This window comes from Pleurodeles waltl, chromosome 10 (assembly GCF_031143425.1).
Source record: "Pleurodeles waltl isolate 20211129_DDA chromosome 10, aPleWal1.hap1.20221129, whole genome shotgun sequence".
In the NCBI taxonomy this organism is placed as follows: domain Eukaryota; kingdom Metazoa; phylum Chordata; class Amphibia; order Caudata; family Salamandridae; genus Pleurodeles; species Pleurodeles waltl.
Genome location: NC_090449.1, coordinates 865,073,209 through 865,100,608, shown reverse-complemented (window position 1 = coordinate 865,100,608; position 27,400 = coordinate 865,073,209). Strand labels below are relative to the sequence as shown.

Genomic DNA, 27,400 nt, shown 5'->3' with positions numbered 1-27,400 from the left:
TTAGAATTTTCTCCAGCATGAAAATATCTTGTTATACGAAATATACATATTTTTCACAAAATTCATGCATATAGTTTAACAATCATCTATGTGGAAATTGTATGTGAGGTATGACCTTGCAGCTGAAAGTCATGCAACATACTTGCCCAATTCATTTGCTGTATATTTTATAAAGTACCGCTAGGAACTTTGCTCGGGTAGCATATGCTCACAATTAGGAGGAAAAACATTGATGAAAAGGAGTCAAGAGTGTGTATGATAACCAGAGGCACAAGTACTGGGCACCACTGTTGAACAGGAAAAATACAACACAACGAGCAGGATAACAAAGGAAACTCTGTCTTACTCTTGTGCCTTGTCCACAGGACAGACAATCCAGAGAAATCCATATTGTGAAAATTAGTTTTACCCATTCAAGGTTAGTTCACGGTTTTCCCCACCACGAAAATGTTTTTCCTGTGGGAAAAAGGTCTTCCTCAGCCACACTTTAGAATTCAGGGGAGTTTGAATTTCTTTGACCCCAAAATTGCACAATTACCCCAGTCTGACTCTTTTTGCTCTAAGGGTAAATGTATAAAATGTACATGAGAAATCTTTGGGAGTGTGTGCTAATAGAGGCAAAGTTACATCTTTGTAGATAATTATTGCAAATCCTATTGTCCTGGTAAATATCCTCAGGTCTTTTTATAGCCCTCTTACGATTTGCCATTGACTGGCGTCTGAGGCCTTCTAACTGCCTCCACTACCGTGTACTGTTTTTTAAAAACATCCCCTGCATATTTGTTACAGCTGTGCTACTGTGAACTGGGCTGATCTGACTCTAGATAGGCACTAAGACCTGTACTTAAATTAATAAGTAGCATATTGCAAATTGTTAGAAATGGGGTCTTTGTTGACAGTCAGGGTCCCCCCTGTTCAAGCAAGGACCCTCACTCTAGTCAGGGTAAAAGATAATCACCCACAGCTAACCCCTGCTTACCCCCTTGGTAGCTTGGGAGAGCAGTAGGCTTAACTTCAGAGTGCTAGGTGTAAAGTATTTGTACCAACACACACAGTAACTTAATAAAAACACTACATAATGTCACAACACAGGTTTTGAAAAATAAGAAATATTTATCTAAACAAAACAAGACCAAAACAACAAAAATCTACAATACACAAGTCAAGTTATTGATAAAATTGCAAAAAGAGTCTTTATTTAGTTTAAAACACACACTAACACTGTTAGCGTGAAAATGTACCTTGGGTGGCTCAAAAATAACCCCGCACGGGTGAGTGTTGCGTCAAAAAGGGCTCGCGATGCGTCAATCTCACCCACGAGCGAGACCTTGCGTCGTTTCTCCTTTCGTTGGGTTGGGGCGCGTTGTTTCTTCTCTCCGCAGGAGAGCGATGCGTCGATCTGGTCAGCACTCTCAGGTCCGGGCAGGCCTTGCGTTGTTTTTACACACCCAGCGGTGCTTGCGTCAGAAATCCAGCCGCACGATAATCCGAAAACCACGCATCGCGGGTTGCGATCTCCCAGCCTCCGTCAGCGATGCTGCACGTCGTTTCTCCAGCTCTGTGCATCGATGTTTCAGTCGCGTTTCCGGCGAGCATCGATTTTCAGCCACGGGTCCGGCATTGCATCATTTCTTCAGCTGCAGATCCGAGTTGCGTCGATCTTTTCCCCGCATGGCGCTCTTTGCGTGGATTTCCCTCCTCTTAGGCTGCCAGCTTCTCCTTTCAGGGTCCCAGGAACTGAATGGGCACCACAGGGCAGAGTAGGAGTCTCTCCAGAGACTCCAGGTGCTTGCAGAAAGAAGTCTTTGCTGTCCCTGAGACTTCAAAAAACAGGAGGCAAGCTCTAAATCAAGCCCTTGGAGAGTTCTTCTCAAGATGGAAGGCACACAAAGTCCAGTATTTGCCCTCTTACTCAGGCAGAAGCAGCAACTGCAGGATAGCTCCACAAAGCACAGTCACAGGCAGGGCAGCTCTTCTTCCTCAGCTCTTCAGCTCTTCTCCAGGCAGAGGTTCCTCTTGTTTCCAGAAGAAGTCTAAAGTCTGTGGTTTTGGGTGCCCTACTTATACCCAATTTCTCCTTTGAATTAGGCCTACTTCAAGGCAAAGTCTCTCTTGAATGTGAAATCCTGCCTTGCCCAGGCCAGGCCCCAGACACTCACCAGGAGGTTGGAGACAGCATTGTGTGTGGACAGTCACAGCCCTCTCAGGTGTGAGTGACCACTCTGCCCGCCCTCCTAGCACAGAAAGCTCATCAGGAAATGCAGACTACACCCCAGCTACCTTTGTGTCACTGTCTAGTGTGAGGTGCAACCAGCCCAACTGTCAAACTGACCCAGACAGGGAATCCCCAAACAGGCAGAGTCACAGAAATGGTATAAGCAAGGAAATGCTCACTTTCTAAAAGTGGCATTTTCAAACACACAATCTTAGAATCAACTTTACTAAAAGACGTATTTTTAAATCGTAAGCTCAGAGACCCCAGACTCCACATGTCCATCTGCTCCCAAAGGGAATCTACACTTTAATCATATTTCAAGGTAGCCCCCATTTTAATCTATGAGAGGGACAGGCCTTGCAACAATGAAAAACGAATTTAGTAATATTTCACTGTCAGGATATAAAACACATTACTATATGTCCTACCTTAACCATACACTGCACCCTGCCCTTGGGGCTACCAAGAGCCTACCTTAGGGGTGCCCTACATGTAAGAAAGGGAAGGTTTAGGCCTGGCAAGTGATTACACTTGCCAAGTCAAATTTACAGTTAAAACTGCGAACACAGACACTGCAGTGGCAGGTCTGAGACATGATTACAGAGCTACTTATGTGGGTGGCACAACCAGTGCTGCAGACCCACTAGTAGCATTTGATTTACAGGCCCTGGCATGTTATAGAAAAGGAAAAGTGAACTTGTTAGATGTCGGAAATGTCTAAGAAATAGTATATTATTTTCGTCTAAAAGCCTCCTAGGATTTTACCTAAAACAGTCCTGCTCAGCCACTTTTGTTAGAATTCAGTACTTGAAAAGTTGAGCAGATTAATAGGTTCCTGCTTCATCTGTCGAGGAAATACCCTAGAAGCTATAAAAGTCTTACCTCTGAGTTCTGCTGCCAGGAAGGACATGATTCTGAGTTGTAAACAGATTTCCAGCGCAACTGAGCTTCTTTAGGCATCACACATTTTGAAGACCACTAGTTGGGAGGAATTTGACCTCCCTGTAACCTAAATTGAATGGGAGTCTCAATTGGGGCCTTTTTCACATTTTGTCTCTAAACCATTTTCTAAGGTGGAATCCACCATTGGGAAGACCACATTATATATTCCTCTGGTCCCATAGTCCCCGACGTTCTCTCCTTTATTTCTTTTCTATTAGTATGAAATAATTCATCCTTTCACCATGGATATTTGTTTGTGGTATTGTTAATTCCTTAGCCCTTGAAGACTTTATTCTTTTTTTCTTCCATTTCTCAGTTAACTTTTTATCCTTTCATTTAGAGTTGGTGTGGATATTGAAATCCTTTATTCCCTACTGTAATATTTTAATGATTTCTCTGTCAGCACAAAGCTTTTATGCATGTTCTTATAGGATTGCCTTGTCACTTCAATCAAAGAATTAAAAGAGATGCAAAACTGTAAACATAGAATCTGGACTATCTCTGTGGACTGGACTACATATGTTCCCTGACTTGGTGGGCTCACATCCACCTTCATAAGGACCACTCCGCCTGGAGAAAGTCCATGTTCCTGACCATCCAACACATTACGTATTGCAGAAAAAACATTTTACTAAAGGATTTTCTGTGGCACTTAGAGCCTGATTTAGATATTGGGGAATGGGTTACTCCATCACAATGGTGACCGATATCCAGTCTGTTGAAAACAAGTATCTTCTATTTCCAACCACAATGTTTTGCACACCTAAACTTGACTTATGCACGAGGCTCTGTGACACTAGACAAGAAAAATGAAATTTGATTTGTCACCAAACCAAGAAAGGTTTTTGCTGAGTGGAGATAAATGAGAAACTGCTTGGTAAAAAGCATCTGGCTCTTGCTTATGTAGTGGTGGGTGGAAACATCAGTCCCTACAATGAGATCTGCAAAATCTCAATTTAAGCAATAACCAAAGTTCGAGACAGGATATAACACTTATTTATTTGTAACAGATGATTTGCATTTTGTTACGTTGCCCCTTCTGGAAGATGTGATACATACTGCTTAAGGAATTGCTGTTACAGCAATCTCTAACTTGCTGAAATTGTCTGGTCTCTTTCCACAGGATGAAACCAAATTCCGAGATAAATTAACTCCAATTAGCGTGAGCTTCAACTACAGTTTGGATGAGTCTGCACCCTTGCGCAGCTTGGCTTTGAAACCAATGCTAAACCACTACAGAGAAACTGTTCTTCGACAACAGGTAACAAGACTATCACACATGAGTCTTAACTGATGGACCTTCAGCACCACAGTGTTTGGGACTGTTAGTGTATGACTCCCCTATTCAACAACAAATACTTGCTTGCATGAACCAGTTTCACGACAAGAATTTAATTAATTCAGAATGTGAAGTAATCAAAAACATTGCATCACAGAAACCGTTCCAACCATTTGGTGTTTGAGGGTTTCCATGTGATGTTTATGTGTGTGGTAGTCATTCTGTGCAGTGAGATAAGTGGGAAATATATATTGTTTTAATTTGTGCTCTTTCTCCCATTTGATAAGGATATGGTTCATATTTTTTAAAGAGTGTTGTCATGATCTTGCATTTTGTTTTGAACAATGCAGGCTCATATTCTGGTGGATTGTGGAGAGGATAATATGTGCATTCCAGACCTACAGCTTTCAGCTAAACTGTAAGTCCCAGGAAATATATTTTACACTTCTTAGAATCTAGTAGGGTACACATTTTGGGGTGAAAAGAATGATAAGCACTGCAGTAATTGTGACGTACATACCTCTTTTTGATATAAACTTTTTTGGGAGAATCATCTGAAACTAAGAGTTGCTTTGTAAAGTGGCCACGTGGGTGAGAAGGAAAACACTCTGATTGGGCAATTGTCTCCATATACCTATTTCTAGAAAGAAGGGACAGAACAGTGCCTTACAACTTCGAAAATATCCACTGGCATATGTGAGGCCTTTCTACTCTACCTAAGCACAGTAGAGAGAAGGGTGTAATAACCGGTGCTGAATAATTACATTTATGAACCAATCAAATTACAAGTCAAAGGAAAATGGAAGAGCCACAACATTGGAACTGTGCTTAAAAATAGCACTTTAGGTTGCAGCTAAAGGAAGTGAAAATAAATGTTGCTATTCCAAGTTAGCACGCAGGTCCCAAAAGGCTGCCAAGTTGATGCAGTGCAGAGGTTGTTCGCTGCAACATCCGGCCATCCTCCAAGTGGCATAAGCCCCCAGTTCACTCACTTAAGCATTATCCCTCTACACTTGTTGAAACACAATTTCAATTTGACTAAAAATAGTCCCACACAAGACGTCATTTTAGACCTCACAGAAAGGACAAGAGTTAGCAAACTATTAATTTCTACCACCTGTCCTAGCACTAACAGAGTGATGTTCTAAGCATGATGACCGATTGTCCTACTTCCAAAAGAGGGTGCATTTCTCTTCATTAGATCTCTTTGCCACCTTCCAAATAGGTGGCCTTCAGCTCTCTTTAGCTGTCAGTAAGTGGGGCCCATTATTTACGTTTCTCTGTACTAACTCCTGTTTCCGCAGGAATCGGATTCACAAGTTTTTACCAAAATTACCACACCCTCTGCATTTTTCTGTGAGTGCATTTCACAGGTCAGACCGGCCAACATTTTCAGGGAAATTACTGCATGGTAAATACTGGTACTCTGGTACAGAAAGCACCAAAAACTGATTGTATTTCCCCATTTTACAGGGAGTACCTTGCAGTAGGATCTGTTTCCCACACCCAAGAAAATCCAAATCCCAACATATTAGATTTTACGAGGCACTGGAAATATTGGTGCCCAAACTAGAGCAATAGTCATAAGCCCTTTATACACAAGAAGTCTTATCCAGGGGAATTGATCTAATGAGTTCATGCCAAGTAGCTGTATCAACGGCACGCATTTGTTATAAAAATAACACCGAAAAATGATATTTAAGCACTAGGGCTATTTAGGTAAAGCCTTCAGCTTGTATGCATTCAAATGAATGATCACTTCAGTGTTTGACAGTGAGAGACTGTGGAGTCTGTGTCAAGGGCAGAGAAAGAGCAATGTTGTTTGCCTGCCGTGTCTTCGTCCATCCATCTCATCTTTCTGGACCTTTCTTCACAGGGATAAGCATCAGCTCCTCATCGGTGAGGCAAACCATATCATTCTTACGGCAAATGCGCGAAATGAAGGGGAAGGAGCCTATGAAGCGGAACTTCACGTCATCATACCCCAGGAAGCAGATTATGTGGGAGTTGTGAGCAATGTCGAGGTAAGGACTGCCGAATAATCAGAATAAAAGTGTTTCCAGGAACATTAAGATGCCAATTTAAAAAATATACGGCCTTGTGCAAAACTGGAAAAGTTACAAGGGACCAGCAGCAGAAGTGACTTAGTTAATCCTCAAAGTTATGTATCAGTTGGGGCCCCATTGATTATCGTTATGTGCAACCAAGATATGTCCTAGATATTAAACGAAGACATTTGGCGAAGCATGAGGAAATGAACTGTGCTGAACTGTGCTGTTTTAACCTAGGCTTCCTCAGCTCTTACACTCACCCCACTGACTCCCTCCAACTTTGAAGGGGTGTTCTTCTTAACAGAAGAGAAGAAATGTCACCTCGATAATAAACTTTTCGCGTTTTTTTTGTTTACAGGTAGAGATATAGGATTCTGCATGCAAATAAATACTATATCTTAAGGTTGCGTTGCTTACAGTAATTTATATACGATTGTATTATTATTTTAACCGAAAAGTCACGGTAACAATTCACACTGTTGGGTTTTTTCATTTCTTATATGACAGTTCCCATATTTGTGAAGAGAATTCCGTCTAAAATGCAAATAGTTTATATGAATTTGGTTTTCTTGTAAAAATGTAATTGTTCTCTTTTTTATGCCTACGTTTAATCTACGATATTGTTCCTTTGAATTCCGATGCTTATAGTCCTGTTTTTATAGTGGAATAAAGAACACTCCAGGCCCCAGATAGGTTGCTTTTCACTGCAGGGGTATCAAGTGAGGAACAACCAGGAGAGATTAAAGTGTCCCTCTGGAATCCAAGATGGATTCCTGTAAATATTTTGCATACGCGTGTCCTATCCGTTTCTTTTGCTTTGTGTAGTCTGACTAGAAACTGAAAAGTGGTCAGTGAAAAGAGGGGTCACACTTCATATGCAAAATTATGCCAAGAGTGCTGATTTGCATGACTAGCTTTCAGAACATGTAAGAAATCCTATTTATGGTGTCTGGTGCTCAGATATAATTCATTCTTCAACAATGACAATGCACACTTTTTGGAGTCTCACTCTGCTTGTGTACACTATCACGTGTATTTTCCTTTTATCCCATAGTAGGACTGCTGTTACTGTATCTACTGCTATTACTCAGGACTCGTGCTACTTTCGAACCTCCAGACATTTCTTGAAAGCACAGTCTTAGTGACAAAAAAGTCGCATTTACAGACATTCTCTGCTAGCAACCAGCACCCTGCCTCAGCCTCTGATTGCCATAACCTGCTGACTGCAGGATACATGACCTCCCACCACAGCAATAAGCAGACACTAATTATGGCTATACCTTTTTGTAGTTCTGAAAACATGGAAATCCTTGGTGACTTCCAGAGCGACCTCTGTTGGCTCATGATTGACCTCCCCTGCAATATATCCTGCATTTAGGGAATCGCACCTCAGTGAACAGCCAATTAGTAACTGACACCCTCTGGAAGTCAATGATACTTAAGTGAATTGCATATCCTGTGAGCCAGCCAATCAGAAGGCAACCAGGCATTCTGATACTTGGTTTGGTTTCAGTGTGAGCTGCTGAGAGTTCTTTTAAAGGAAATCTTGTTATGCTGTGCTACTTTACGTCTCTAAATTGACCTCTAATGAGTTAGATGGTCGGGGAGTGCTCCTTAGAAGCAAGGCTTCTCTCACACTAAGTGATCCTAATGCACACAAACCATAATCAATGTCATTTTTTGAAACACATACACCCCTCACGACATGTTTATTCATTGTGCTCATATGTGTAGATTGTCTTTGTGCAAACAAATGTTTCCTGGCAGTTTTTATTGTTTTGTGCTGTACGTGCAATCAAGAAATGCTCGATGGAGAATCAGCTCCAGTTTTACATCTATGTACCATGTAGAAAACACATTGCTCCATAGATCCTTTATCACGCTTGCATTGTAACTTGCATAGGCATGATCACATTTCTACACAGTAAGTTACAAAATAAATACAAGTGTCAGGAGACAGTTTCTGATGTGCTGTGTATAAAAGGTATATTCCGGATGTGTACCTTTAGAATTTTTTAAGAAAGTACAGTGCATACATATCAAGAACACTGCAGATAAGATAATACCTGGAAATTTATTTTAGCTGATTACTCTTCCAGTCTTAGAGAAGGCATGCCAAAGTCAAAAAATAAAAGGACAAATTAACGGAGCAAAGAAGGAGTGGAAACACTGGCAAATATCAACTTTCTTTAGAAGCATAGCTGGCACTGACTGAGGTACTACTTACATTGTGGCATATTTGCCCATACCATGCAACAAATGGACTGCGAGGCAGGAAGTAGCTGGTGGATCCATCACAGAATGCATAAGAATTACTCCCGCTGTATTGCACAGACGATAGAGCATGCATTCAGTGCAACTAAGGGAGCATTGATCCACATTGTAAAAATACCTTACGCTTTCTTGCACTGGTAGTCAGGCCAACCCTGGAAATGCAGACTTTGCTCCAGTCAGATGAGAACCTGGGAGTTGTCCTTTAATTACACAGGTACACTGGGACATGGCATGTATGATTGGTGCTTCCTTTGCAACATCGCCATGCACTGCTTGTTTTCACCAAACTAAAAGATCACTTCAACCTTTCTTTAGAACAGTACATTTCTCATTCTTTTTTAATGTACAGTAAAATATTATTACCATACTTATAACCTTAACCTATATATACATTCAGTGAAAAAATCTAATTTTACAGGGACATTATAGCTAGGAAATAGAATTAAAATACATAGATATTCAATTAAAAAAACAAAGGTTACAGGGACGTTATAGCTGGGCTCACATTTTAAAGGTACAAAACCATGGAAATTCACATCTTAGAGTTACTTCAAGTAACTATAACTCGTAGTCTAAGGTAACTATAACTTGTGACCCCTCCATGGATAGTTTTTTCTTCAATAATTTAACTGCTAATGTGTCATTGACATTTTTATTGATGTTATGTTGTCATGAGTGCCGTAATAATTAGGGTAATTAACAGTGCATTATAGCTACCTTAGCCGTGAGACCCCCCCATCCCAGTCTGATGTGAGCCCCGGGAATCCCATCCCCCGGGGCCTGGCCTAAATAATAATTTATTAGTGGGGAGGGTGGCCCCGTGGTCCCCCTCCCCGACTGATCTCTGTCCCCACAGATCACATACCCCAGGCCCTGGCATACATTTTTTTTTTAATGAAGAGGGGCCTCCTTGCCCCCTCCCTGGCTGATTTCGGCCCCGGAGACCCTGTCCCCTGGGATCGGGACATAAATCCTGGGTGCCCAGGGCACCCAGTGTGCGTTAGGGACAGAGGGGTAACCTCAAGGCCCCCACGTTCCCAGCTCGCTCCGCACATCCTGCAGGAGCCGACATTGCTTTTTCACACAGGGAGCTGGAAAATATGCAGCTCCCTGTCTGCAAAAGCAATTCCTTCCTCTGTTTCCCTGCCTCCGGGCACTGCGAGCAGTGTTTGCTGTGGCCTCTACAATTCACCAGTTATTGTTATCTCTAGTAAGTATAACTCAGGCCCTAATGGAACTATAACATGCACCCCTGCCATACACAGTTTTGTCATCAAAGATGTCATTTCAGATGTAGCTGTGATGTTATTAATGATGTCATAGAACATGCCATGGTTGTTGCAAAATGGGAGGTTATTTGTAGTGCATGGTGAGGGTGAGAGTTATAGGTAACTTAGGTGAAAGGGTGCATGGCCTCCCTTCCCAAGGCTTTAGAGGCCCCAAGGCCCAATCCCCTGGTGCCAAATAAATTATTATTAAGGGAGGAGTATGCATGGTCCCTCCTGCTGCAGCCCAAATGGGCCCCAGGGACCCGATTTCCCAATGCCAACATTATGTTGGGGGCAAAGGAGGAAGTCCCAGGGCCCCTGCAGCCTGTGGAAGCTGGCATTGGTCCCACTCAGCAGAAGCAGCTGCTTCTGCTTGCTCCTGCTGGGTGGGAGCAATCACAGTTTTCCTGCTTGCAAATGAGTGGTTAGGGAAACAGAGATATGGTCCCATGTGGTGGGAGACTTTTGAAAGCTCCTGCCAGGTGAGAGCAGACTTTCTTTCTCGCCTGCTGTCCTGCAGGCATGAAAAGTACTGTGTCCTGGGGGATGACCTACCTGGGTCAAAGTTCAAGAGCCGGTTCAAGTGCCTGCCAACTTGAGTCTCAAGGAAGGGGGCAGCATGCTCCCTCCCCTCTAGTTAATCTTTGGCTCCGGGGATGGGATCCCTACGGCCAATTTGGGCTCAGGAGGGTGGACTAGATGCCCACCTCACCTAAAAGTAAACATTTTGCCCCAGGTGGACGGGGTCCCTGGAGCCGCTACAACCGTGGGAAGGGGGACTCCTCATGTCTCCACCCAAAAATAACCTCAATATTTAAATGATGTCCGGTGTTTAATTTTTTTTTATTTAATTTGTAGCGATCCCACAGGAGTCCCATGAGTCTTGCGGGAGTCCCGGGGATCTCAACTTTTTTTTAAAGAATAATTTTCTATTTTGGCCCTATTGAGGGTCGCACTGTGGCCACCCCTCACCCACCAACAAGGACTAGTGAGGTAGGTTATCCCTTCTTTGCCCCATTATAATATTTTTTTCTCTAACCTTCGGAGAGAAGACTAAGGGCCTGATTTAGGTCTTAGCGGAGGGGAATACTGCTTCACAAACATGACAGATATCCCGCATGCCATATTACAATCCCATTATATGCCATGGAGATCACAATATGGTGGATGGTATATCCGTCATGTTTGTGACTGAGTATTCCATCCACCAAGATCTAAATCAGGCCCTAAGTCCCCAAGTCCTGTTATGGCTGGCAGCAACATTTTTTCTTGTGTTGCAGGTAGCCAATCAGAAACTTGCTCCAGCAGGACCAAAATAGCCTAGGGAAAAAAGCCCCATGGGCCAATCAGAAGGCTCTGTTTTTTAAAACTGGGTTCAAGGGAATCCGAACAGATTTACTCAAAAGCATAAAATGCACTCTTGCCTGACCAAGACCTAGCTTTCTGCTGCCAAATATGGTGTAGTTCTCTAAAGCAGTGTCTGCAGTATCGCTGTTCAAAAAGTATATGGAAAATGAACAAAAATTGTTGCCCCTACCATTACAGTACTTGGGTACTCAGTTCATGTGTCCTGAAAATATAAACAAAATATGATTTAAGGGAGCTAGTTTGGGACATCATAACCCCGGAACTTAGAGAAAAAACTTTTTAGGGGCCAAAATACTTTTTGCGTTGGGTATCGATGTATTCCTGCGGGACCCATTACAGCCCTCTCATAAATGACTGTGTTACTCAAGCTTTACCCCCTGATACCATGATACTGTGTAAGCTTTACTGAGGAAGCTTGCATCGTACTGTGGTACCATTGAGTTGAAGTACCATGTGACCATGAATTTTGTTTTTTTAATTAAAAATGAAAGGGAGTTTGGTGTCCATGGAGAGGATAAGCAGCCACTGGTGGTTGAATGCAGGCCTTTGACATAAGCCAGGCCCTGCACCAATCACTGATTCTGCTCAGCTGAAGGCTGTGAGCAGCAGAGGATTGGCTGCCCGTGGGTTGTTTGGTGCCTGGACTGGGCAGAGGCCAGGTGCTGAGTCCAAGATCATGCTCTGCACATCCAAATGCTATGTGAATTGTGGGAGTTGGCTGAATATGATCATAAAGCCTTATAAATTCACTGAAAAAACAAAGGTTAAAGTAACATTAATGAGAACACACAGATTAATCACTGTGTCCTGCATTTTCTTAGTTTCTTGGATTCTGGTGCAAGGGAAATAAGAGTGGGTTCTACCAGCAAACACGGGTCCTGTGCTGTGTGTCTAAGGACCTGATTAAGAGTTTGGCAGTCGGGTTACTCTGTCACAAATGTGATGGATATCCCGGGCACTGTATTACAAGCAGCATAGGATATAATTGTCACCTTTCTGATGGATTTCCCAATCTGCTAAGCTCGAGGTCAGGCTCTAAGCCTTGGTAACTGGTTACCCACTTTAGGTGCACATAAATTGGTTCTGCGGATTGCAACATCGCAACAACACTTCCGATCCCTGAATTGCCTGAATACAGCTAGAGGGGCTGTATATAACCTTCAACTTGCATCAGCTTCAGAATGGTTTAGCCTCTCATGTGGGCTACATTTTCTAAAATAAAGTCTTCTCCTGTAGTGGGCCCACATTCCATGCGTACCAAAGCCTCATAATCTCCCCCCATCATGATGACAGTGAGACAGGACCTGTCACAAAATCAGCTTCAAATGGAGTTTACCCCAAGGTACCGGTGCTGTGCTGCTACTGGGGTTTAAACCTTTGATGTTTGTTTGTGAACTAGGTAGAAAAGATTAAATTGCAGGGAACTAGCAAGGTCCAATGGCAAGAATACCATGCCTATTGGCAAGAAGATTTTCACAACAGTGAATTAATGAATCTGAATTGGTGTAAAGGGAGACTTCTCCCAGGATTGAGGACCCACTGAACATTCAGCTCTGCCTTTTAAAAAAGGGAGGCAGAGACCAGGTAGGGAAAAACATGAATTCCTTCTTTCAGGTAGAAGTGTCACTAAAGGTCTCAATTTTTTGGTGAATACATAAGGGAATGAAGAAGGCTGAAAGGAAGCACTGAAAACTCACCAATGAATCACGGAGGAAGATCTCACTGTCCTGGTTAAACTGGAGAGTGAGATCCTCCTCCGAGAAATCCCTCTGATGGAGCAATGGCGCCCAGTCGTTCAGTGTATTTGTGCGCTTGATGTCCCAACTATTGTTGAAAGTGAATACACTAGAATATCACACAACTCACAATGTGTGCATTGTGGAAGTGTGGGGGAGGGGGATATTTATGGGTTTGGTGTAGGAAAAAAGATTTTTTTTATAAAGACAACAGCGGATTGCGCTCTCTGGATTGCAAAGGGACCTCAAAACATTAGAAATGGGAGGAGGGAGGCCAACGAGAAAGTGCTGATTGTGCATCCCAGCTCTGAGAGTTTAAGGAATGGGAGAAGGGAATAATGTGTGGTACATATGAGCAAACACTATTAAACTACCCCAAAGTGTGTTTAATGCAGGCTGCGAACTCTCCCTTCTTGTCACAGATTTACTTGACATGGCACACTATGGAACTATTGGCGTTTTTTATAACTATTACTTATTACCGAAGTGATTGAGATATGTATGATTCAGCAATCGACTGTCGGGAAAATGTACTAACGCTTTTAGTGACTTTTAGTTGTCATTCAACACCCACATGAACAGTGCAGTTTGTACACATTCAATTAAATCTGTAAAGGTAAAACGGCAATACATTTAAAAAGCACAAAGAATAAAGAAAAATTAAAGCAGGGAAAGGAAGGGAGATGTGGGGAAGGAAGAAAAGAAGGAAAGGAATTACATAGCACGACATTTGAAGTAAGTGGCTTTGGTGTTGGTTACGGCGTTAATTTAAAAAAAAGCAATATAGTAATTTAGGAATTTCGGGAATCTTCCTTGTAGGTTTGAGTGCTTTCGAATACACTTTATGTTTTAGTATACATTTCAGAAGCAAACACTGTAACCTGATAGGCTTCATCGTTTAATTGTGTTTTGAAGTGACGGCCACATTTGCCGTGATGATTTATGCGTCCTCTGCACGTATTTCCGGCTCTTTCATCTCCTTCACACTGGGAGCAACTGGCCCGGGTGTCAAAAATATATGAGCCATGAGGTTTTGCTCAGAATATAGAGATTACATTTGAACCTCATATGTTTTCTCATTCCAAAAAGGGAATAAATGTATGGGACAGTTTTAGTATGTATCAGAAGGAATACTTATTTCATAGTGAGTATTTTACTTACAGGCTCAAATTCTTTTCAGGGTTTTAATTTTTCTGTAAGACTCTATGGCCATACTTATACTTTTTTAGCGCCGCATTTGCGTGGATTTTTGACGCAAAAGCGGCGCAAACTTACAAAATGTAAGCGGCGCTAAAAAAGTATAAATATGGGCCTATGTGTGATATGAAATAAACATGCAATATAACAAATACAAACTGGTGCCATGCATAATATGGTTCTATATCGCTATTTCAGATTTCTGGTGACATTTTAAAAACATTAGGTCTCAGAGCATAATATTCTGTTTAGCGCTATTGTTGAACATGGGTGGGACATGAATCACAAGAGGTGAAGTGAATATGCATGTATGGTTCATGCCATGGATTTTATGGCTGTGGCTTGAGTGACTATAACAGAATCCATTTCGGATTTTTTCTGCAGAGATGGTGTACAAAATGGAGGATGATGGCAGTCTTTTAGATGAACAATGCATATTTTGAGCTCACTTCATGATAATTCAGACTATCACCCGACCTGTCCATGATAGCTCTGTGAAACTGAAAACACATCTGAAATAGGACAGGTTTGGTGGGCGATGAAGCTGCAATGTTGCATTCTTCTCTTGCATCATCAATTGATGCAAGCCCATGTTTCTTTGGAATTGATGAAAGGCCCTGATGTAAATATGCTTAGGCTGCTTACTGAACTCAGAATAGCTGTGATCTTTCAGGATGTTTGCCTTTGACGGCCTTTATTTCTTGCTGACCACTAATCAAGTCACATATGTACTTATCACTTTCCAAAATACATTTTCTTTTACGCGCTCATACACCTTTCTCACTGCTATGAGCTGGAACATATCTTGCACTCACATTAAAAAAACAGTCTCACTTTTGTATAAGTTCTGGTAGACAGCTGGCATTTTCCTTAAGTTGCCTTGAAATAGCAACCCACGGAAAGGGCAAACTCTTGCTCTTTACAGTGTAGTCAACTAAGGAAGGATTCTGGGGTTCGTGGGATCTGGAAGGAACTTCTGGAGAGTGTGTTCTAGCTGTGTGAGACTCTGGTCCAGGAGCTCAAGTTTTCAAACCTGTTCCAGAAAATTTGGCAAATAAAAGAAGACCTTTTGTTTGAATTCAATTAATCTCTGTGGTCTTCAAAGACTTTTCCAAGTATTTTACTGAGAATTTGTTTCTGTTGGGTTGATTTGACTACTTTAATTTTCCTTTAAGCTCTGTTACACCGTTACAGTCCCCAGTTAGTTGAATTTTATTTGGAGAACTAAAAGGAAGTGTTCCATTGATTTCCTTGTTCTGATTTTAATTATTCCTCTATGTCTTCCTTTTATTTTGGACCTGCCCCCTCATTATGAGTTTATTTTGCAGTTTTTTTGTTCAATAAAGCTGTGTTGATTGTGTGTACTTTTTTTAAAATTATTATTACTGGTTTTGATTGTACTGATAACAATCACTTTTATTTCACCTTCTCGAAAAATAATTGGTATGCTCACTGCATGTTGTCACTAGAAGAAGGGTATTGGAGTAATATAAAGACGTGAATTGTAACCAGACACCCCAAGATGAGCACTGATCTTTTTTTATAGGAGTTTCTGGATGCTCCAAGGCCAACTTATATTTATCTGACACAAATGTCTAACAGGTTGAAAATAAGCATAGTTTCGAAAAGGAAGAGCTCTAATTGCACTTTTGTCCACATGTAGAAGACACAGCACATGAATTGTGATCCACTCATGAAAACTTCTTGAATATTGGCATGAATTAATTTCCCAAACATAGGAAAGCTATGCTAGGTTAGTTTGTGGAACTCTTGCTTGTTAATACTAATGTTTACTTCAAGAAGTTGTTCCTCCGTCAGACCATAGCCAGGTTTATGAATATGTGTTTACTGCCAGGGATGCTTAGCTTCTTTATGACCTTGAACACACCAATCTATATAGCTGAAAATAACTAGTCCTGAATTTGGATCTGCTCTGTGTATTGTACCAGAATATCATAACCAAAGTATTGTCTTACAGAAAGATTGTGTCCTAATTGTGGTTACTAAAATGTTGCCCAAATGGGATTAATAAAAGAAAATCTCATCCAATGGGTCAGTATTTTTCTAAAGGCTATTCAGGACACAGTATTTCTGTCAGACAGTACTTTTGCTAACGATGTTCTGACACTCAGAGACATTTTAAGGCATGAGCAAAGTAGGAAATATTCCATGGCCCTCACTTCCAAGGGGCTCCCTGGGAAAGTAAGCTTTATCGCTCTCTCTCTCTAGCTCACCTCTGTCTGGTTTTTATTTATCTAAACCTCTCTTCTTCTCTCCGGCTTCCTCTACCACTGACTCTCTTTGCCCAGTGTCATCTTAAGGATTTGTTGGATTCTGGGAAATATATATTTCAACTATTATTGTGCTACAATTAACAAAAAAGTGAGTGTTATAATTCAAAGTTGTTATGAACAAGGGGCACCAATTATGTCTTGCCTAGGACTCTAAAATTCCTTAAGACAACACTGCTGACATACAATCTCTGATGTGCAGCCTTTTAATAGCTATCTAACATCAGGCATCTCATAGGTCTAAAGTTCCCAGAAAGTACTATAAAGTACTGTCACTAAGAGTCCGAATGTTTAGGCACTTAAAGAGCAAAAAAAATATGTTTTTTTAAGTACCCTGCAAAAATGCATGAGTTGATGAGTAGATGGATGTTTATTAGAACTTGAACAGCAGCAAATTGAAGAGCATCTCCCTTGGTGCATATGTCTGAGGCATGGGGCTAGCAGTAAGGCGTGAGGAGCAGACCAAAGCTGCTTGCAGGACTAAGTCTGCCACAGTGATGCATAGGAGTTTTTGTGTGTATTGGCCTATGCCCAGAGGTTTTTAAGGCAAATGTTATCTTGACAAGAAGCCAGATCTAAGCTGTGCTGCAGTCGTTTGAATAACTTGTAGGAAACTCAGGAGATATTCGTTAAGGCTTGAATAAAGAGCAATCCTGCATTCAAGATCCGAAGATACAGTGGCTTGAATGCCAAGTTGATAGGCTTTGAAATTTAGAAAAAGAGCAGTCTTTAGAAAATGTAAACAATTGAATGTACTCCTAACTTAGCACACAATAGAAAGCACTAAGTGAAAAACTACTCCTAAATTGTGATCCCTGTTGGCTGGAGATGGTAGTGATTCAAAATGGACACTCCACCAGCTAGAGGGTCAGATGAAAGAAAGGCCACCAAGCACCATTTAAGCTGTTTGTTGTAATCGTTTCTGCTACTCTCCGCATATATATGCAAGAAGTACCTGGAGTTTAAGCAGAACTAACAATAAGTCAAATAAGATGTTGAGTGCCATCTGCATATGCATGGGAAATATAATGAAAGACTCTTATGAAAGCTGCTAGTGGTGTCACATGCGTGTTGAGTAAAATAGAAATAAGGAAAAAGCCTTCTATCACTCCTCAGAGCAGATGTCTGAATTCTGAATGAAACAGGTAAATGAGGCAATTTGGGTTTCATCTGACAACAAGGATCTAACCCTCGCCACAGTTTTGGAGACAACACCTAAATGTAATGCAATTGTCCAAAGAGAAATGATGTGATACTCCTCCAATTCAAAAGGTGTGACTGTGTTTTTTTTTAAACAAAGGCAATACAAAGACCTGTTTCAGGGAAGTGGAAACCATGGCCCAGGAAAAAGACTGAATAAGGCAGTGACACATGATAAGTGCAAATGTCGTACCAGCAGTTTTAAAGTGAACCTGAAGCCGAAGGTTAAGTGGAGAGCCCAGTTTGATGAAATGTTGATAGTAACGACCTCCCTACTTAGAATCAGTTGAAAGTAAGACAGAGGATTAGTGTGATCTGGGAGGTCAGGAAGACAATCATATTTACCCTGTATTGCATTGGGCAAAAAGGGACTCATCAATATATTTAATTTTCCTCAAAAATACATTGGATAGATTGTTGCAAGTTCCATTGTAGAAGGCAGAAATGAGTGAAAGGATTAATGGACAACATTGAAAACATTATAAGCTCTACATACTCAGTTGTGAAAATTATTGAAGGACGAAGTCAAAGGGGCATTAAGGCTGCTGTTTAGCTTGATGCTGGAGCTTGATACAAAAAGAATAATTTTTTACGCTACTGGTGTTCAATCTTTATTCATGCACATTTAGGATTGCCTAATATCAGTGTGAACTGTGGTTCAGAAGGATGACTTGCAACAACCCTAAATGTTTTATGTAGGTAGGCACCATTTGATGTGCTGATGATCCACTGATTAGTGACGGCTAATACTGTGGTTGGGTCACTAGTCATAAGAGGCTGCCTAATTTTCTCCATAGTTTAAACCAAAAGTGAATGGTCGACGCAATGAAGGTGGTAGGTGCAGTGGAAAAGTTAGGAAGAGATTTATTGAAGACTACAGAAAGGTGATCAATCAAAGGCAGTGGCAAAAGTCTTTGGAATTTATCAAGATTTGTGGGTCAGTTGGAAATCAAATATAAAGAATGACCCTCCCAATTTCTGGGCCCAGTAAAGCAATACAAACTCCTAAGATTCAAGAGGGCCAGAGTGAGAAATGAGCTCAGCCCAAATATTTAAAAAAACCTCTAATATATGTTGAATGGCGTGGTTACAAAGGAAGTTAACAAATGTGCAAGAGTTTCACCAAAGAGATAATAGGCTTTAGGGTGAATTTTAAAGTTGCAAGAAGAAAATGTTAACCTTAGGGAGAGGCTGGATAGGCATGACAATGAGTTCGCCTCTGTCACAGCCCAAAATGAACACAGAGGAGATTTGGAAGAAGTCCCTAGTGAGGAAAGTCATGACGTATCGCTTCCAAATAAGTAAACAACGTGTAACCCTTTCAGTCAAGTAAAAGTAGCAAAGCCAACGTTGAGAGGGTGGCTGGAGCCAAGTTTCAGTAGCTGTCAGGTCTAGCTTATGATTTAATGTCATATTGTAAACTCGGGTTGCATGCTTATACAGGAATCCAACATTAATGAGAAAGAATATCTTAGTTGTCTTGTTTGATCGTGCAAACCACCCTATAAGAAGATGAGAACATTTGGATCTAAAAAGTGAGTGGTACTGTGACAAACTCCAGACCAAGACTTGAGAAGGAGGAGGTGACGTCTGGATTATGAAATGTTAGTTACTGGATAAAATAAATTGATAAAGGAGTGGTTGGTATGGCCCGGCCACCCTATGATCCTTGCACAGATGGGCACATGGAGGTTTCCATCTTCTGTGTTTTTTGCCTCCTGCTAGCACACCTGTTGTACACATCTGCTATGCAGCTTGTCTGTGGGAGCAACTAAATAGACGCACGAAGAATCAGAAGTGGTCGGCTTCCAATCTCTGCATGTATCAGATTAGAATGATTCTAATCCTAGAATTTATGGCCAAATGAACTCTGCCCAGCCACTGAGCTTGTTCTGTAAATGGGAATCCCTGGAAACAAGAACACACTAAATTAAAACTGTAAACGCAAAATAAAGAAAGCAGAGCGTTCTAATAAAAAAACATAGATCAAGTCATGTCCAAAATGTACATAAAAGACAAAAAAAAACTGAGAGAGAGGTGGGGTAACGAAGCCAAATGGTGGGCACATGAACAGAGGGCAAACTAAAACAAACCGTTACCAGGTTAAGGTGGCTGGCTGAGTGCTAGTCTGTGCAGTTTCGCTGTCAGCCATTAAATGGCATAATGCAGTGCTGGGAAAGCTTCCAACCTCTGCACATTTTCCAGTCACATAACTTCTTCTGTTTTTAGGACTATGGAGAAAGAAGAAAAGGGTAAAACAAACTATAAAAGACAATGGATTGACAATTTACACAACCCACAATCATTACAGATGTTTCTGATAATCATACTGATCACAAACAACAGAACACGTAAGAACGAAAAGCGATGATATTTATCTGTAGTTCACCTGCAGTAGGGTTAACTATAGCTTGTTGCAAATGTCTGTTTTTAGAAATACCGAGCAAAATTGTATATTGGTCTGTCTACAGAAACGTCAAGGCCATCCCAATCTCTGATTGTTCTTTCCCAGGCACTGTCAGGGTGGAATCCACAAGGTTTCCTAACACATTACCGCTCTTGGGTTATACGTTGTCTGGTGGTACATATCCACGTGACACAGTGCATGCTGACAGCAGGACAAGGCTTCCTCTGCGCAGGCGCAGCTGCTCTTCTTCGGAAACTTGAAAGCTTGCACCCAACCTGAGTATTTGGACCCTGTATCTTCACAGATCTAACAAAAGGCCTGACAATCTGTCAGAAAGGTCATTGTATATAGGATACGAATGTTGGAAGGGTTGCAATTAACCCCTTTGGTTTGCCTTGTGTCTGAAATATAATTCTTATTGTACACGTCTAACGATTCATAAAGAGTCCTAATTGCCAAAGCTTCTAATGCTATCAGTTAGCAACAGCTACACATCTGTAATCCCTGGAGTGTACCGCCGTGTGTTATCAGCACAGCTCAGCTCATCCTCCTGCAATCACTTTGCTTCCACAGGTTGGGACACGCGAAGGAGTTTATAGAGTTGGCGGTCCTCAGGCTGCAGCAGGGCTGTAGTCTTGGCACGAGAAGCACCTGCTGCACGTGCCTTATAAAATTCAAGGTGTTTGGCAAAGGTGCTTCTTTGGCAAAGGAAGATTTAGATAAGTTCTCAGCTATTTGAATCTATCTCCATATCCCATCTCTCAGGTTGAGACTGGAAGTTGTGATTTGCCACTTTGCTGTGATTGACATTACCGATGGCTAGCCTGAAGTTTGGAGGTTTCCATTGTGGCCGCGGTACTCTGCAGACCATCGCCTGTGCATCAGCCTGCGCTGCCCCCGCTTTCATTTGCTTTGTGCTCATTGCCTCCCCCGCAACAGAAAAAAAACCAACTGCAACCAATAAAAATACACATGCTGCCAAGACCATCAAAAGGCTTGAAACCAAAAAGCAGTCAGCCAAACATTAAAGCACAGCATATCAAAATACACTTAACATCGATACCCACAGCTTTCCAAAGCTTGATGTCTCCAGGCCCACAGCAGGGCATCAAAGAAAACAAAACCTGAGACAGGATTATTTTGCTCTCGTGGCAGAAGAACAAAACCATAACAATCCTAAAATATTGTTCGTCAAAAAAATCGGTGTATGTGAAGGAGGCAATGTGAAAGGGACAGCAGTATCATTAAAGAAACTTCAACATGTATCTTTCAAAATAAGAGACGTTTGTAGATTAATGACACTGATAGAGCGTTCCGTGCTAATAATTTACCTGTACTCGGACGCTCTCTCGGCCGATGAATCTTTTGGCTAAGTGGGACTCTCTTCACCCAAGATCAGCCAATTTAATCAAATCAATAATCAATAACGAACGTAAGCAATGCCCTGATCAACATAACACTTAACAATTAATCCAGAATACATTTGGGCGAACCATGACCTTTCGGTCATGAATAACCACACCAGTTTATTCAAAGTTAATGAATTTATTTCCCTATATTAATAAAGCTAGCACAATATAGATGTGTCTCAACACCAAATGATAAACGTAAATGAACATTAATAGCTGTCCATAACGACGAAACAGGTGCAATTTATGCAGCATTTGAATAACAAGGCATTCGATGATAGCAATGCAAATCACTAAAACTATAATCTGTAATGAGCTAATTGCATACATTTAGTCAGCATAACAAGGTCTCAAATTGCATCGTGCAACAAAGGGAATCCTCATCTAACCTCAAATTAGCATCGGCATGTGGGACTTCATGCAAAAACAATTTAGCAACATTAATTTAGAAAAACTCCTAACTAGGGCTCTTATCAAAAATCAGCAGTTGGTTACCTAAAAGAAACACAATGCAATCATACAATTTCCTTTCATATTTACCAATTACAATCAGCATTCAAGGAAGTCTTCGTCTCACAGGTACAGTTTCTCGATCAGCATGGGACGGGGCAAAGGGGCAGGGGTGGACGGGGCAGTTGCCTCACGGCGGCAAGATAAACTACTACTTCATGCAATGGGCAGTTCAAAGTTAAAAGTCTCTAGGGTAAGAATCATTTAAAGTCTCTTTCTCTCGATTAGAGAAAGCATCAAAGTCTCTTTCAAAATGGCGTCGCAGCAAGGTGGGCCATAGTAGCTGCAAAATGGCGGGTAACGGCAATAATGGCTGCAATGGCTGTAATGGCTGTAATGGCTACTTTCTTCTTGTGCACCTGGTTTAAATAGACAACAGTTCAAATCCAGTAGGGTCTTCCATTGGAGGGTTCATAGGTTGGCTTCAAATTATCCAATCAAAAACAACAGTTCTCAAGCTTTTACTTAAGCATACATTATCCTTGGAGACGGGTACTCAAGTTGCAACATTTTATACCAATTAACTCATTTTCAGAGCTTCCATTGTCCGCACCTGCAGATTGACCTTGGAGCAAAGAGAAAAATGCCAGGCTGGCACGAAACCTTAAGATAAGCATGTGAACGATCTCAGTGGAAAAGTACAGCTTCAAGCAGAAATACACGTTTATTAGCACATTGGAAAAATACGAGCATCTAAACCGTGAGACCAGGCAACTAGGCCGAAGCCTCCATTAAAGTTAGGCTAAGCTAAAGCATTTCAAACAAGCAAATCATAGCACACGTTTACGATTATGTCAGATTCGTGCAATTCTAATACTTCACGTTATGTAAAGCACGCTTATAAATGTCGGCAAACTACTCTGAGGGCACATTTGTCCCCGTACAATCTTTATTAGTTCGATTAAAGTCACACTTGATTATTGCTACACTACGTTTATGCACTAATAAATGTAAAACCTTCATTTCTGCGTCATCAATCCCTCCTCTGATGACTACTTGTCATCACACAAACTATTCCCACAAATTTTATTCCATTAAAATTCTGTCAGTTCTCTTTTCCTTTTAGTTCCCCTAGTTTTCGCTTTATATTCTTCTGCCATTCTTTTCATCATTTTCTCTTCCTTCCTTCTTTTAATTCTTTCCATAATCATTATTATTCCCCTTTTTATTCCCCAAATTCCAAATATACAAATCAGTACTATTAATATTCCCTGTATTATTTTTAGTAATATTCCATTCCAAATTCCACCAATCCAATTTCCCACTGAAGCAAGTCCTTTTCCAACCTTCTCCCACACTCCTGGCTCTTTCAATTCCTTCAAATCTGCACTCTCTTTTGTTAAATTAGCAAGCATAGTTTTAATTTTCACACTGTTGTCTGGAATATACGTGCAACAGTGGCGCGCACCAAGCATTTTGCAAACGCCGCCATCCTTTGCTAAAAGAATGTCTAAGGCAAGCCTGTTTTGAAGAGTCATAGCTCTTTCCGCTGCAAGTTCAGCATCTATCAGGATTATAGCACCTGAAAACTTTGTCAACATGTTATCCACTATAGTAGACAACTTTCTTATTTTGATGGAATTCAACACAACTCCCAATGAAGGAATCATGGCTCCAAATATATCTCCTACCACAGCAGCTGCGGTCTCTCTTTTCTGGATACGATGGGATCCAGATGTCTTTGGAATCATCGATAGGTCATCCAGTTGATAAACCTTTGGGAACACTATACCCAAATAACATCTTCCCCACCATCCCTTCGGAAGACGATAATAGGCATTATACCCACAAATGTAATATACACCTGGTATGACAGGGTCAAGTCCGTTCATCATGAATGTCCATTTGGCCTTAAAGATAAACGTATGTTTACACTCACTCGCTCCTACGAAAATGTTATCATAATAAGATTCACCTCGATATATACAAAATTTCCCTACATGCCAAGCATCTAAAGCTATTCTCCCTTGTGTCTTTATTGCAGCAAAATCATAATGATCTACTGAAGTCCTCTTACTTAGCTCCTTTTCTAATTTCGCATTCATTTGTGCCCTTCTATCATCTGTGCGATCTAAAAAGCTTATTTCTACTGCAGAGAGCGAGCAGGTAAGGTTTTCCCTATGAGCGTGAGCCGTTTCAAAAGGTTACATTGGCTCGAAAAATTCCCTCATTATTTTAGCATCCCAATCTTTAGCAATCTGGCTTAGCTGCGCTATTATAGGAACATATGCAAAGGTAACATCATAATTTGAGTAAAAATACTGTATGTTAGTTTGACCATAAAATCTAGAAGTTACTATACTACATGTAATCCCGTATGTAAGAGGCATGTGGTGATAAGTCACCCCTTCCTTTACTGATGTCGGTATCTGTGTACACACATAACAATCTTTCGCATCCATAGTCTCAACATATTCTGTTAGCAAGCGATAGAAAACATTATACGAAAGTTCTTTCTTATCATGCAAGTGTCTCTCATCTAATTCTAGTCTTTTCAATGCGGTTAGTTCAGTGACAGTAACAGGAGCAAAAGTAGAAGCATCAATTTTCTCATTCTCACCCTTACCATGCACTGCAAGCACTATTGCCATTATTATTAGTACACATGCAATTATCAAGCCTATACACGCATATTTACAATATTTCACTCTACTGTTTTGTGTAGCCATGATCTGTATAGAATCAGAGAGCTAGAAGCACCTATAAAGAAACTATTTAGCAGTTCAGTTACAAAGCTGAACGAGTGCAATGTTCACACAGTTTTCTTCAAGAGGCCAGTCACTTATCGGTTAGCAGCATTTGTCTCAATTCGGCAATAACTCAGTCTATTATCAGTTCAGCAAGTGTCTTATCCGGTTTAGCAATGTCTCAGCTGGTTGTTTGTATCACGTTAGATTGTAGCAAGCAATGTCATTTATCACCCTTTCAATCAACAGTGTCCATAAAACTTTTCTTTTCTATTGGTATCTCTTCTTCTTCGTTCTCGAGGCTAAGAGATACAAATTCGTCAGTCCAATCGTCATTGACTACATATGCCCATTCTGGACCGGAATATCTCCTGTTTGGTATCCTTTTCCTTTTCAATTTTGCTTCTCTTTTCGACTCTGCCTCACTGGTACTTTCCTCTTTGGCCAAGTCTTTTCCTTCACTTGAGGATGGTACCACGACAGTCACTTCCTTTCTTTTCTCTTTCACTTTTGGCCTTTCTCCGTCGTTCAAATTTTCTTTAGTCCTTTGTTTTATTGGTGATATACTTAGTCTCCTCTTTGCACCGTGTCCATTTGATGGACCTGCGATCTTTTCTGTGGAAGCTTGAACTGTTTCGTTCTGTTCTGCCTTGTCCCCTCCTTCTGGGGAATCAATCACGTTCTCCTTTTCTTTTTCTGTATCGTCTGCTTCTGGGAAAGCCCTCCTCTGATCAGGCTCTTCTGCTTTTTCACCTCTTTCGAGCCCTTCGTCACCGTTACTTTCTTCAGACTCTTTATCACTTTCAGCTGCTTCAGGCTCTTTGTCACCTTCAGCTACTTCAGGCTCTTTGCTACCCTCAGCTGCTTCAGGCTCTTTGTCACCTTCAGCTGCTTCGTCGCTGTCTGAGGTTTCTCCTTGGTCTTCCCCAAGTGAGTCTGTCGTTTCGTCCTCAGAGAATATTTCTCTCTCTTCTGTTCCTGCCTGTTCGCTTTCAGTTCGGTTTTGCTCTGTCTCAGCGCTCAGCACTGTTTTATCAGGCACTGGCAGTTTCAGCGCTTCAACTTCCTCATCTGTGGGACACAACACTTTCTTTGTGTGACTGGCGTGAATCCAGTTGGGAACTCCCGCACACTTCACAGCGGTAGTGGTCGTCAGGATCACTTGGAAAGGGCCTTTCCAACGGGGTTCCAGACACGACTTTCTCACGTGCTTCTTTACCACGACCCAGTCACCTGCTTTCAGTGTGTGTCCTGGACCTTGGATCGGTGGCAAGGTGGTCGCTTCCACCTGGTGAGAGAAAGAGCGAACCACGTCAGCCAGACCTTTGCAGTAGTCTAACACCATATCATCTGTAATATTCAAAAGCGCGTTTGCGGGAACTGCAGGAAGTCTCATGGCTCTGCCCATGAGAATTTCGTGCGGAGACAATCCAGTCTTTCTATCAGGGGTGTTTCTCATTGACATTAACACCAAGGGCAATGCGTCAGGCCATTTCAAATTTGTCGATGCACATATTTTCGCCATTCTTGATTTCAATGTACCATTCATTTGTTCCACCAGTCCTGAGGCTTCAGGGCGATAGCTACAATGCAGTTTTTGCTCAATGTTCAGCGCTGCGCAAAGTAACTTTATCACCTCATTATTGAAGTGACTTCCCCTATCTGATTCTAAAGAGATCGGGAATCCGAAACGTGGTATCAACTCCCTCAACAATAGTTTTGCAACTGTAAGGCTGTCATTTCTACGTGTGGGGTATGCCTCAATCCAGTGACTAAAAATGCACACAATCACCAACACATACTTCAGACCTCCATGCACAGGCATCTCAATGAAGTCCATCTGCATTCTACTAAACGGGCCGCTCGCCCTACCAATGTGGCTCGCGTTCACAACCGTTCCCTTCCCTGGGTTCATCTGCTGACAAATGACACATCGATAGCAAACTGCTTCTGCAGCTTGACGAAATCTGGGGTTAAACCAATCAGTTTTGAACAATCTTATCATGGCATCTCTCCCTAGGTGAGCCTGCCCATGATAGAACCGCGCTAGCTGCGATAAGAGACCATTTGGCAAAACAAATTTTCCCTCATTTGAAACCCATAACTCATCTGGTCTCTTTATACATTGTGACTTAATCCAGGAATCTCTTTCATCCTCCCTGACGTTATTCTGTAACGCTTTTAGTTCATCCATTGTATCTACGACCTTCAAGGCAAATGCTTCAGCTGGTTCGAGTTCTGGTTCACTTATCGAATTCCATTAATCTCTGAGTAATATACAGTTCAAGGCACAAAATCTTGCGACTTGATCCGCATATGCATTTCCCAGAGAAACATAGTCCTGTCCTTTTGTATGAGCACTACACTTTACCACTGCAACTTCGGCTGGCATTTGAATGGCGTGTAACAATTCCCTTATTCTCTCCCCGTTTTTCACTGGGGATCCTAAAGAAGTCAGGAAACCTCTCTGTGACCATAGTTGTCCAAAGTCGTGCACAATTCCAAACCCGTACTGACTATCAGTGTAAATGGTGACTTTCATCAATGCAGACAGTTGACATGCTCT

The 27,400-nt window shown here is 41.4% G+C and overlaps 1 protein-coding gene across 1 annotated transcript in view; it reads left to right on the top strand.

Moving 5' to 3' along the window:
* Positions 1-27,400, top strand: part of ITGA8 (integrin subunit alpha 8) — a 550,523-nt gene that overhangs the window by 330,511 nt on the left and 192,612 nt on the right. Inside the window, exons 18-20 of the mRNA XM_069211593.1 lie at positions 4,281-4,418; positions 4,787-4,854; positions 6,313-6,460. Coding sequence (XP_069067694.1) covers positions 4,281-4,418; positions 4,787-4,854; positions 6,313-6,460 — 354 coding nt within the window. The remainder of the gene's footprint in view (positions 1-4,280; positions 4,419-4,786; positions 4,855-6,312; positions 6,461-27,400) is intronic.